General features: G+C 51.5%; 1 protein-coding gene across 5 annotated transcripts in view; it reads left to right on the forward strand.

Moving 5' to 3' along the window:
* Window positions 1-2,201, forward strand: part of ARHGAP23 (Rho GTPase activating protein 23) — a 77,260-nt gene extending 75,059 nt beyond the window's left edge. For all 5 annotated transcript variants that reach the window (XM_032871425.1, XM_032871423.1, XM_032871424.1 and 2 more), the window contains one exon: window positions 956-2,201. In XM_032871425.1, the coding sequence (XP_032727316.1) occupies window positions 956-2,011 (1,056 nt within the window). In that variant the 3' untranslated portion in view covers window positions 2,012-2,201. The remainder of the gene's footprint in view (window positions 1-955) is intronic.
* The last annotated feature ends 10,379 nt before the right edge of the window (window positions 2,202-12,580 follow it).

Consider the following 12,580-nt stretch of genomic DNA (forward strand, 5'->3'; position numbering starts at 1 on the left):
ACTTTGGGAGGATCGAGAAGAAGCAGGGGAGAGGCAGGAGGCAGAGAATCCCCTCAAGGTGGGGAACATGAATGCAGGTGGCTTGGGGTCGGGGGTAGGGAGCATAGTTCAGTTGGGGAGAGGAGAGTTTCGGGTGCCTGCAGACACTTTGCTGGAGACGAATTTGCCGTTGGAAGAAGAGTTCTGGGGTTCAAGGGATAGTTGGGTGTTGGCCAGTGACGGGCAGCATGGGATCTGCTGGGGCACCACGGAAGGCTAGGACCAGAAAACACCCACAGGACTTAGCGAGAACGGGCAGGAAGTTGCCCAGTGTGGGGTTGGGAATCACTGTTTTGGAGCAAATTCGTGTGGCCACTCCTGGCAGCAGAGCTGGTGGTTGGATTGATGTGGGGCTGCGGGTTGTGGGTGGCACACTGATGGACTGGCTGAAATGCCAGCCCGTGGGCTGCCGTTGGGAAAGGGAAGTGAACTTAGGTGCATTGCCCTGGAGAGGCCCGTACATACAGAGTAGGTGCAAAGGCAGGTTTCCCAAGTGGGAGTGAGTGGCGGTGGAGGGGGTGGAAGCTGCGGTCAGAGGGAGGTGCCCGCCAGGGTCTGGGGATGATCACCCAGGACAGTCTCTGTGAAATGGGTTCAAACTGTCAAGTGTATTCCCTCTCGAGAGGCTATTATCACCAGAGCCGCGTCCACAAGGATTTCTCTAGCGCTGGGCATGGGGAACAGAGTGGAAGGTGGGCGGAGGTGAGGGACCGGCTCCCAGCTCACAGGAAAGAGCGGAGAGTCTGGACTGAAGCCAGAGCGGGTGCCGAGGGTTGGCCGGCTCCCGAGTGGGTAGTGACGCTGCTGCCGGCACTGCCGTCTGGGGAGAACGGTCCCGAGGCCGCCGAGGGAGGGAGCGCGGGGCCGGACCCCGGTGCGGGGGCGCCTCCTGCATTCTGACCTGTCTCCCGCGCAGGGCTCGTGGGCCCCCAAGAAGGAGCCGTACGCCCGGGAGATGCTGGCGATCTCCTTCATCTCGGCAGTCAACCGCAAGCGGAAGAAACGGCGGGAGGCGCGGGGGCTGGGCAGCAGCACCGACGACGACTCGGAGCAGGAAGTGCACAAGCCCGAGGCGCCGGCGCCGGGGCCGCGGGACCAGCGGGAGGGACCGCTGCCGGGCGCCGCCGACGCCGCCGCCGCCCCCGAGGCCCCCGGCCGCCTCAGCCCCCCCGCGGCGCCGGACGAGCGGCCGGCCGCGGACACGCGCTCCATCGTCTCGGGCTACTCCACCCTGTCCACCATGGACCGCAGCGTGTGCTCGGGCGCCGGGGGCCGGCGGCCGGGCGCGGGGGACGAGGCGGACGATGAGCGCAGCGAGCTGAGCCACGTGGAGACGGACACGGAGGCCGGCGCGGGGCCCGGGGGGCGCCCGGCGCGCCGGCCGTCCTTCAGCTCGCACCGCCTCATGCCCTGCGACACGCTGGCGCGCCGCCGCCTGGCCCGAGGCCGCCCGGATGGCGAGGGCGCGGGCGGGGACGCGAGCGCGGGGCGCGGCGGGGTGCGCGCCGCGGAGCCGCCGGGCTCGGCCTCGTCCAGCAGCCAGGAGTCGCTGCGCCCCCCGGCGGCCGCGGCGATGGCGGCGCTGAGCTCGCGGCCGTCGCGCATCGAGGCGCTTCGGCTGCGCCTCCGCGGCACTGCCGACGACATGCTGGCCGTGCGGTTGAGGCGACCGCTGTCGCCCGAGACGCGGCGGCGCCGGAGCAGCTGGCGGCGCCACACGGTGGTGGTGCAGAGCCCGCTGACCGACCTCAACTTCAACGAGTGGAAGGAACTGGGCGGCGGCGGCGGTCCCTCGGAGCCCGCTGGCCCTCGGGCACACAACGACAACAAGGACTCAGGCCTCAGCAGCCTGGAGTCCACCAAGGCGCGGGCCCCGTCGTCCGCGGCCTCGCTGCCGCCCGGGGACCCGGGGGCCCTGCAGAGCCAGCCCTCGCGCCGCTCGGCCGCCTCGCGCCTCCATCAGTGTCTGTGACCAGCCCCCCCCCCCCGCTCGGTTCCCCTCCCCCAGTCTTCTCTGGCTTGCGCCTCTTCTTTCGTCCCCCCACCCCACCCCGCTGCGTCTGGCGCTGCAGGCCGCGTCTGTCTAGTTTGTGTGCGGGGATCGGTAGGAGGTGGGCCGGCTAGAAGGCCTGGCCGAGCGAGGCGGGGGCGGGAGGGGACACTGGAGGGGACAGGCTGCTGGGGGCTCGGTGACAGAGTGGGCTCTTCTGGGCCCTTCTGTGTCTGCACCTAGAGACCCCTGTTGGCCATGGGATGCGGATAGGGAACCGCCAAGTCTCAGACTAAAGGAAAGACGCGGGGTGATGCTGGCTCTCGGCTCCTTTCCTCTGCCCCTGCCGTTAGCTCCTAGCTCCTTGCTGAGGGAAGGGAGTGTATATCTGTCCGGGGAGAGGAGATGGAGGGTGTCCACGGGGGAGGGAGAGCCTGTGTGGCAGTGCGCTAGTCACCGTCAGAAGGTGTTTTGGTAGCAACTTCTGCCACTCCTTCGTTCCCCCACCGGCCACACCACACGCATCACAGCGGGGCTCCCTACCTTTGCTGCCTCGGGGATCCTGCCCTCTGCTGTTTGTCAGAGCCGAGGAAGGAAGTCAGGGCCACTCCACAGAGGCAGGACTGAGACTCTTCCCAGGCTTACTCCCCTTACCAACTTTTTGCCAACCTGGAAACCACCCTCACTAAGTGTGTTGACCATGGGGAGCTAGCTGCCAGTGCCCCCCCCCCAACCTCCCTTGCCTGCCTTGTCCTTCTTCCAGATGTGCCTGCTTCTTCCACAACTCAGGCACACAGACCCCACCTTCTTCCCTGGAGGGGGCGTAGGAAACATCCCTGGTGTCTCATTCCCTCTCTTTCTCTCATTCTCCTTCCCTCCCTTTTTCTCACACACCACACACACATACACACCACACACACACACTGATTTATGGGATCTGAGCTGGGCTGTTCCTTCAGGATGGGCGGGACCCAGCCCCCTCTTCTCCCCACACTCTGTAAATAGACCTCAGACCACCAGGCCTCCCCACACATGCCCTCACTTATTCCAGGGAGCCCGGGCGGGGTTGTGAACCCCATTGCCACGTCTGTCGGTCCTCTTGTTTTATGCAAAGATTTGCTGTAAAGTAGATTTCTCTCTCCTCCCTCCCTCATCCTTTTATTGTAAATATTGTCTCTAAATGTGTAACATATTATAAAGAATTTATAAGGATTTTTAAAGATGTTTTGCTCATTTAAAAAAGTGTTGTAACAGTGTTGGATAAGCCTCTGCCCCCACGTACGCATGTCTCCTTTCACTGTGTCCTTGACACACCTCTCTAGGCGACAACTAAGATTTCCTGCTTCTGAAAAGTCCTGTCTTAAAAGTATAGTCTCTATCTTGGAAATAAATGGCCTTCCTTGAGGCACGAATCAGCTGTGTGGCTTGTTTCGGAAAGGAAGGGGGACGGAGGGAAGGGCAGGAGTGGGGCTGTGTTGGGGAAGGGGGATGGGGCTGGAATGGGGGCACCTATGCCTCCTGCTGGCTCTGTGGGTATCCTTGGGGACTCGTATGAGCAATGACATGGGAGCAAAATACAAGCCCGAAGGGTGGCTGACGGTCATTGCTGCAAGAGGTTTCCATGTGCTTTCTGGATTCCTCCAAAGGCAGGGTAGATGCCCACCATCCTCTTTCTCAAGACCTTCAGAATGGTCCAGAGCTACTGCCCAGCAGACAGGAAGCTTGGGCAAGACCCAGGGCACTGATAGGCCCATCCTGACCCCGGGCATCACTCCAGGCCCAGGCAATATCCAAGGAGAACAAGAGTGGGTTTTACCCATTGCCTTACCCCACACGTGTAAGTTTACAACATGGGATGGGCTTCCTTCAATGTCGTGGTGCTAGAGGTGCCTCTGCCAACTTCCAGGCTGCCTCTGATGAGCGTAGTATCCTGTAGGAAGAGCAGGTGACTTTCATTCAGGAGAATCTAGGGGAGAGCCCTGAAGCTGGGTAGAGCAGAGCTCAGGCACTGAATCCTCCTTCCTTTCTCTACCCTCCCCCACCTCCAGGTTGTTTTTGTTTGGCAAATGAGCTCCACACACTGTTATCTCCATTTTATGTAGCAGGAAACTGAGGCACAGAGAAGTGACTGGACCTGTGCAAGTTCACACAGCTAATAAGCTGGTGGAGCCAGGATAAGTCTAAGCCCCCCATTGGGCCACCTTCGCCGGGCTCTAGTGGGCTTTGGTAGTAGGTTTTGCTCTCCAAAAACAAAGAGAAATGAAGACATCTCCAGGAAAGAAAAACAGTTTGTCATTAGCAGGCTTGCCCCAGGAGAAATACTCTCGGGGTCTTGAGGTCAAGCGTCACATTGGGCATGGAGCCTACTTTAAAATAAAATGAAATTTCAAGCCCATACTTTAAAAAAAAAAAGGCAACTGCATAAAGCAATGTTTATAAAACTGTGTCGACAGGCTTACAACCTGTACAGATGAGATCTGTATGACAGTTAATTGTATGAAGGTGCGGGGAGGAAATGGAGCTAGACTGAAGCAAAATTTTTATACACTATTAAAATTAACTCAGTATTGTTTATTTTTTTAAGTTTATTTATTTATTTATCTTAGTAATCACTCTACCCAATGTGTGACTCGAACCCATGACCCTGAGATCAAGAGTCGCACATTCTTCAGGTTCTGAATGAACCACCCAGGCAAACTCCAAACTATAAAACTACATCGTGTTAAGTGAAGATGCTGCTAATTGTAATGCCCAGGGGAAACCCAAGAAGATAATTCAAAAAAAACACTGTAAACGAAACAGGGAACCAAAAAGATGCACTAGGGGCACCTGGGTGGCTCAGTCAGTTTAACAGCTGCCTTCAGCTTAGGTCATGATTTCAGGGTTCTGGGATCGAGTCCCGCGTGAGGCTTCCTGCTCAGCAGGAAGCCTGCTTCTCCCTCTCCCTCTGTGCTCTCTCGCGCTCTCTCTCAAGTAAATAAATAAAATATTAAAAAAAAAAAAAAAAGAGGGGCGCCTGGGTGGCTCAGTGGGTTAAGACTCTGCCTTCAGCTCACTCAGGTCATGATCCCAGGGTCCTGGGATCGAGCCCCGCATAGGGCTCTCTGCTCAGCAGGGAGCCTGATTCCCTTCCTCTCTCTGTGCCTGCCTCTCCCTACTTGTGATCTCTGTCAAATAAAATAAATAAAATCTTAATAAATAAATAAATAAATAAACTTAAAAAAATTAGTACAGAAGAAATGTTTGGAAGTTCATAAATATGTAGAAATAGAAAACTTCCCTCCTAAATAATCGGTGGGTCAAAGAAGAAACCACAGGGGAAATTAGAAATATCTTAAAATGAACAAAAGCCAAAACACAACATGTGTAAGTACATGGGATGTAGCCAAAACTGCGTTTCAAGGGAAACTTATAGCTCTCAATGTCTGTATTAGAAAAGAAGAAAGATTTCAAGTCAGTAACCTAAACTTTCATCCTAAGATACTAGAAAGAGAAGAGCGAACTAAACGCAAAGCAAGCCGAAAGAAAGACATCATAAAGATAAGCGTGGAAATAAATGAAATAGAAAATAGGAAAAAATGGAGAAAATCAATAAGACTACAAGCTGATGCTTAGAAAAGGTCATCAAAATTGACAAATATCTAGCTAGACTGGCCAAGAAGAAAAGAGACAGCTAAATCTTTTCCAAGAAGCAACTTCTGGTTTTATTAATTTTATAATTTTTAAATTAATCTCCTTCATTTTTCTATTTTTGTGTCTCATTAAGGAAATGCAAATTATAGCCACAGTGAGATACCACTTCACACCCACTAGGAAAGCTTAAGTCAAGAGAATAGAACGCAGCATGTGTTGGTAAGGACGTGGAGAAATAGGGACGCTGGTGAGAATGTAAACTAGCACAGTTGCTGTAGAAGATAGTTCATCAGTTCTTCGGAATATTAAACCTAGAATTACCATAGGACCTGGCAATGCCATGCCTGGGTATATCCCCAAGAGAAACGAAAAAATACATCCACAGGGAAACTGGAACATGAATGTCTATAGCAGTATTATTCAAAATAACCAAAAGGTAGAAACAAGACAATTGTCCATCAATAGATAAAGAGATAAATAAATCATGTCCATAAATAGATAAAGAGATAAATAAAATCAAGAGATAAATAAATCATGATAAAGAGATAAATAAAGAGATAAATCAATGGATAAAGAGAGAAATAAATCAAATATATACTATGAAATGCTGTACTGTTTGTTCCATGAAAGGAACAAAGTACTGGTACATGTTACAACTTAGATAACTTGAAAAAATTATACTAAGAGAAGAAAGGTCACAATTCCACAATTTCTTTTGTATGATATATATCCAGAGTGAACAAACCCATAGGGACAGATTAGAGGTTACTAGGGAATGGGGAATGGTGGGGAATGGGAGAGACTGCTTAATGGCTATGGAGTGTTTTATGGGGTGATTAAAAAAGTTTGGAAACGAGAGAGCTGGTGGTTGGACAACATTGTGGATATGCTAAAGACCACTGAATCGTACATTTAAAAAAGTTAATTGTATGTGATGTGAATTTAGTCTCTTTTAAATTTAAGTTAAGGATACTCATAAATATGATTGTATTAGAAATCGAGGTAAATACTAAATTTGGAATAATTTTGGAAGATTTTTTAAAAAGACTTATTTATCTATTGAGAGAAAGAGTGCGAGCGGTGGGGCAGGGGCAAAGGGAGAGAAAGACAAGCGGACATCCCAGAGTGGGGAGCCTGATCCTAGGACCCTGAAATCATGACCTGAGCCAAAATCAAGAGTTGGACACTTAAGCATCTGACTGAGCCACCCAGGTACCCCAGATTTTTTGTTTATCTTAAGAAAAGAAAATCTTGGTGGGAATGTAAGCTGGTGCAGTTACAATGGAAAACAGTAGGGATGTTTCTCAAAGAATTTGAAATAGAAATACCATATGACCCAGTAATTCCACTTCTGGGTATTTATCCCAAGGAAATGAAAACACCGACTTGGAAAATTACATGCACCCAATGCCTATCGCAACAATTCCAATCTCAAAGAATATGTGGTGTTATGTATACAATGGAATATTATTCGACAATGGAAAGGAATGAAATCTTGCCATTTGCAACAACATGGATGGATGTCCAGGGCGTTAAGTGAAATAAGTGAGACAGAGAAAGACAAATATCATATGACTGCACTTATATGTGGAATCTCAACCACAAAAAAAACCCGGCCAAACAAACAAAAAATAAGCTCATAGATATAGAGCACAGATTGGTGGTTGCCAAAGGTGGGGGATCGGGGGTGGGTAAAATGGGTAGAGGGGTCAAAAGTTACAAAATTTCAATTACAAAATAAATAAGTCATCGGGATCACGCAGGGCATGATAACCATAGTTAATAATATTGTGTTGCATCTTTGAAAGTTGCTAAGAGTAGATCCTGTAAAGCTATAATCCTATGAAAACGATTCTGTGACTACGTATTGTGAAAGATGTTAACTAGTGACAGATGTTAATTACTGTGGCAACCATTTCACCACGGACACAAGTGTGGACTCGTGTTGCCCATCTGAGACTAAAACAATGGATGTCAATTACACCTCAATCAAAAAAAAAAAAAAAGAAAAGAATCCTATTTATAATAGCATCAAAATTAAGGAAACACCTAGGAATAAACAACAAAAGTGTCAAGCTTGTAGACAGAGAACTATAAAACATTGCTGAAAGAGATTAAAGATCTAAATAAATGGAAAGATAACCATGTTTCAGAGGACCTAACGTTTTTAAGATGACAATATTTCTTAACTTGAACTAACTACAGATTCAGCACAATTCCTTTTAAAATCTGATTTTTTGTCTTTTTGGAAAAAACTGACAGCTTATCAAAAAATTCCTGTGGAAACACAAGGAACCTGGAACAGCCAAACAGTTTTGAAGAAGGAAACAGAATTGCAAGCTTGCATTTTTCAAACCTACGACCAGTCAAAACAGAGCAGTGCTGGTATAAGGACAGACACTTATTTCATACGAAACGTTTCTCTCTTTTTTTAAAGATTTTATTTCCTTTTTTTTTTTTAAGATTTTTTAAATTTATTTGTTTGACAGGGAGAGATCACAAGTAGGCAGAGAGGCAGGCAGGCAGAGAGAGGGGAAAGCAGACTCCCTGCTGAGCAGAGAGCCAGATGTGAGGTTTGATCCCAGGACCCTGAGATCATGACCTGAGCTGAAGGCAGAGTCTTTAACCCACTGAGCCACCCAGGTGCCCTAAGATTTTATTTGTAAGTAATCTCTACACTCAATGTGGGGCTCGAGCTTTACAACCCCGAGATCAAGAGTCCCATGCTCCACCCACAGCCAGATGAGAGCCCCACATGAGAAACGTTTCTTTGGGAAAACTCCTAATCTCTTTGAGTCAAACTAAGAGGAATGGGGATATTTCCTTGCCGTTCTGGCATGGGCAGGTAGAAGGACCATGAGAGTGGCCTGAGCTAAGGCAGAGAATCTGGGGATTTTCAGTTAAATTTCTGGGACGGTGACCAGGGGTAGGGGATGGAGCTTTCCACCAGGTGTCATTATGGGTAGTGTCCATCATTCAGTCCACGTCAGTGAGTGTCAAGGGAGCCTGTCATCTGCTAATGGGCACAATGGCCCGAGCCCAAGGTCCTGCACCAAGGATTGGAAACTCTGGAATTCTTAAGTCGCTCCGAGACCCAAGAAGAAAATGCCGAGGACTCAACAGATGTGCAGACAGCCAGGGAGAAGATGAGGGCTTCCCAGGTTTCTGTCGGTAAAGCATTCTCTTTTCTCTTCCCAATGAGGATCAGACTCAGAGGCCAGCCGGTCAGGTCCCTGTTTGCCCAGTCAGCCTTGCCCATCCGTCAAATGGAGCTATGATCCCCACAGGCCACGCTGTCAGGGGTAAAGAGACACTTAGTGGAAGTGAGCGGTATCATGAAGCATTAAGGAAGCACAGCTACGGGAAGGGTTAAGTCTTGGGTTTGAATTCTGACTCCATCACATCATACCTACAAAGGCGCTGAGACTCAGTTTCCCCTCCCTCGGCCAGAGGATTGTTAGCTAGAGTAAGCCAGGGAGGCATCGCTGCCCCTGTCCATGACTGATGGCTCTGCGCTCACTCGTCCCCCTCGCCCCCCATCTTTTCTCCGCAGCGCAGTCAGAGGGAACTTCTGGAATAGTGTCCGGACACATCACTCTCTTACTTGAAACTCTCCAATCGCCTTCCACGGCTCTGGGGGAAATTCCATCTTGTCTACCACATCCCGCAAGATGGGGCTCCTAGGACGGGGTTTCTGCCCACCACTCTGGCCTCATGGCCTGCACCCCTTCCCCTCCTTGCTCTATGTGGGTTTCATCCATCTTCCAGGACGCACCTCAGGGCATTCTGCCTGCGCCCCTCAGCCATTAGCTGCCATGCAGCCACTCGAATGTGACCTCGGGGCTGGTCACCCTGAGTGGTCCACATGACTATCACAGCCTGCTTCCCTGGGTGCTGTTCGCTGTCGGTCACGATTCTGCTGAGGTATCCGGGTCATGTGTTGGCTGGCTGCCCCTCAAAAATGCTAAGACTCAGGCCCAGGGAGATCAAGTGGACATTTTGTCGGCAAGCAGACAGTCGGTCGACATTTGAAGGGTGTGCCAAGGGCCTGGCGTGATTCCTGGCATGCACTTGATCGTCTCATTTGTTACTTGATCTTGAACTGTCAGTGAATGGGGTGATTCTAGGAGATGAAGGGGGTTTTGGCCACTTTCCCAGCTTTCTGGGAATAGGATACAAGAGAGAAGGCAAGACCTGCCCAACTTTTAAAAAGGACATAAGGGATGAAGTCTGGCTGTTGGACCGTCTGAAGGGCTCCTCAGCAGGGAGGGGGATTGAGCTGCCCATGGAGTTCCCATTCCTCCCACACGGTGAGCCGTCCTCAACCTCTAGTCTCCAAAGAGGCTACTGGCCTTTAGGGGAAGACAGTGACGGGGACTTCTGTGGGTTCTGGAATAGTGTTGCTCTAGGACAGTGTCATCACCTCATGGTTAGGGTAAATCTCCTGTCAGGGGTCTTCCAGTTTTGGAGGACACCATGGGGTGAGAGGGGCTGGCAGGCCTTTGAGGAGAAAGCAGAAATGCAGCATGATTAGGACTGAAACTACATCTGTGGACAAGCATTTTTCAGACTGTGGGTTTTGACACATTAGAAGGTCAAGAAGTCAATTTAGTGGGTTGCGACCAAAGTGTTTAGAATTCAGCAGGAAATAGCAGAGAGTATTGTATATAGTAAGCGCCCTTTCACTAAATGTGTATTTCTTACATATCTGTGTGAGTGAATGTAAGACTTTATTTATTTGACAGAGATCACAAGTAGATAGAGAGGTGGGGGAAGCAGTCTCCCTGCTGAGCAGAAAGCCCGATGCGGGTCTCAATCCCAAGACCCTAAGATCATGACCTGAGGAGAAGGCAGAGGCTTAACCCACTGAGCCACCCAGGCGCCCGTGTGTGAATTTTTTTTTTTTTTTGAAAAATTGGAAAGCTGCTGCTCTTGAAGAATGGGTGACATCATGAAGGGTCATCCCTCTGGAAGGGCAGGAGGCCAAGACCCAACCCAGGGAGGTAATCAGACTCTCCTTGGTTCTGGGGGTTAAAGCACTGGGTTTGGGTTCAGGCAGAGCTGGATTCAAGTCCTGACTCTGCATCTTAGTAATTGTAGGACACTGGACCTGTGAGCAACGCTGGCAGCTACCTCACTGATGCCAGCCGTCACTGGGGTTGGGGGGGGCACGGCGGGGAGTTGGCATCCCACAGTTAGCGGTGTTTCTCTCCAGGGTCTGGGATGATGTGGCTTCTCTTAGGTCCTTGGGGTAGCAGCAGCCAGATGGGCTCCTGTTCCCACCCCTCCTCTCTCAGGCCCTGCCCAGGAAGCTGCCTGCGGGTTACAAGCCTGAGATTCGCATCTCCGCCCCATCCATCCCCGCCCCTTCCATGGTGCCGGTGAGAAATAACGAGACAGCAGCCTGTAGAAAGGAGATCCAGGAGAGGAAAAAGAAAGAAGTTTTATTTAAGCCCCAAACACTCGGCTAGAAAAACTGGAAAGGAAAGAGAGTGGAGAAGTGAGAAGAAAAAGGACATTAAAAAAGAGAGACAGAAAACACAGCAACCCTTTTCCATTTAGAAATTGTCAAGTTACACTGACAGAGGTCACAGAATATCCACAGAAGCCATCACTGCTACACCAACACAGGCCCTACGGGGTGGACGGGGCGGGGAGCGGAGGCGGGGCTCAGCCCCAGGGGGACCCCACCAGGGCCCCCTCTCAGAGCCTTGGGCCCGGAGGCTCCTGGGGAAACAGCATATTGTGGAAGGGGCGGGAGAGGAACCCCCCATGCGAGTAACACAGCACAGTGGGCAAGGGCGGGGGGACCAGGTACAGGGATCCCCCCGACGTCTTAGTTTTCTCTTGGTCAAGCACACACTGATGGACGGAGCAGCGAGGCGCATGCAGCTGGGGGGGGGGGGGGGGGGGGCGGGGGGGGGGGGGGGGGGGGCGGAGGCAGTGACGTGCTGCGGGCTTTGCGAGGGCCGGGGGCTTGGGAGGGGCGCCAAAGCGAGGGTTGCAGGGTTGATGGAACACACACGCAGGCACTCCCACACGCCTGGGTCTACACAACTGTGCACACGCACACGCCCACACATACAGATCGCATGCACCTCCACGTACAGTCCTCTGTCGGCGCATATGTGGCCCGCACGCATACAAGCCACGCGCAGCCACGCATGTCTGCACACACACACACGCACACTACACACCTTCTCATGCACCAGCATGCAGGTGGGCGCGTGCTGAAGCCCCAGCAGGGAACATGCACCGAATGCGCACGCCTCCCCGCACACACGTGTCTTAGGTCACACCTGTGCACACACACGCTTCCCTGTGTGCACGGGCAAGTGAGCGCGCGCGCACACACACACACACACACACACACGCTGCGCGCGGCTGCACACAAACGCCTCTCAGCCCAGAAATGGGCAGAAACCAAAGGGAAAGAAAGATGCAAGTCCCACTGGGCGCTCCGTGAGCAGGTGGAGTGGGGCCCACGGCTCCCTCCGTCTGCCCCTCGTGGACGGACACCTCCTCCTCCCCCCACAAAGGGACATTCAACTCAGGACAAAGACGGTGGGGCACACATTCAGGTCACAGGGGCTCCGGGTGGGGGCAAGCGAAAAGTAGCAAGCAAAGAGTAATGGAGTGGAGGAAGGAGGGGGCACCACTCCCCCCGCCCCTCCCAGTCGGGGGGTCTCTGTACAGCCAAATCAAACCAAACCATTTCACTGGACCACGGAAGCCAGGCCGATGTGCCCATCCTCCAGCCCCCCTCCCCCGCCAAAACAGCGGCCAGGGAGGGAGCGCCGCGGTTTTCTTTTTTTTTTTCTTTTTTAAATATTTATATATATTTATATTACGTATATTATATATATATATAATATGTAAATATATTTTTAAAACAATATAAAATGTTAAGACACTTCA

Source organism: Lontra canadensis, unplaced genomic scaffold (assembly GCF_010015895.1).
Source record: "Lontra canadensis isolate GAN:19392208 unplaced genomic scaffold, GSC_riverotter_1.0 scaffold43, whole genome shotgun sequence".
Lineage (NCBI taxonomy): Eukaryota > Metazoa > Chordata > Mammalia > Carnivora > Mustelidae > Lontra > Lontra canadensis.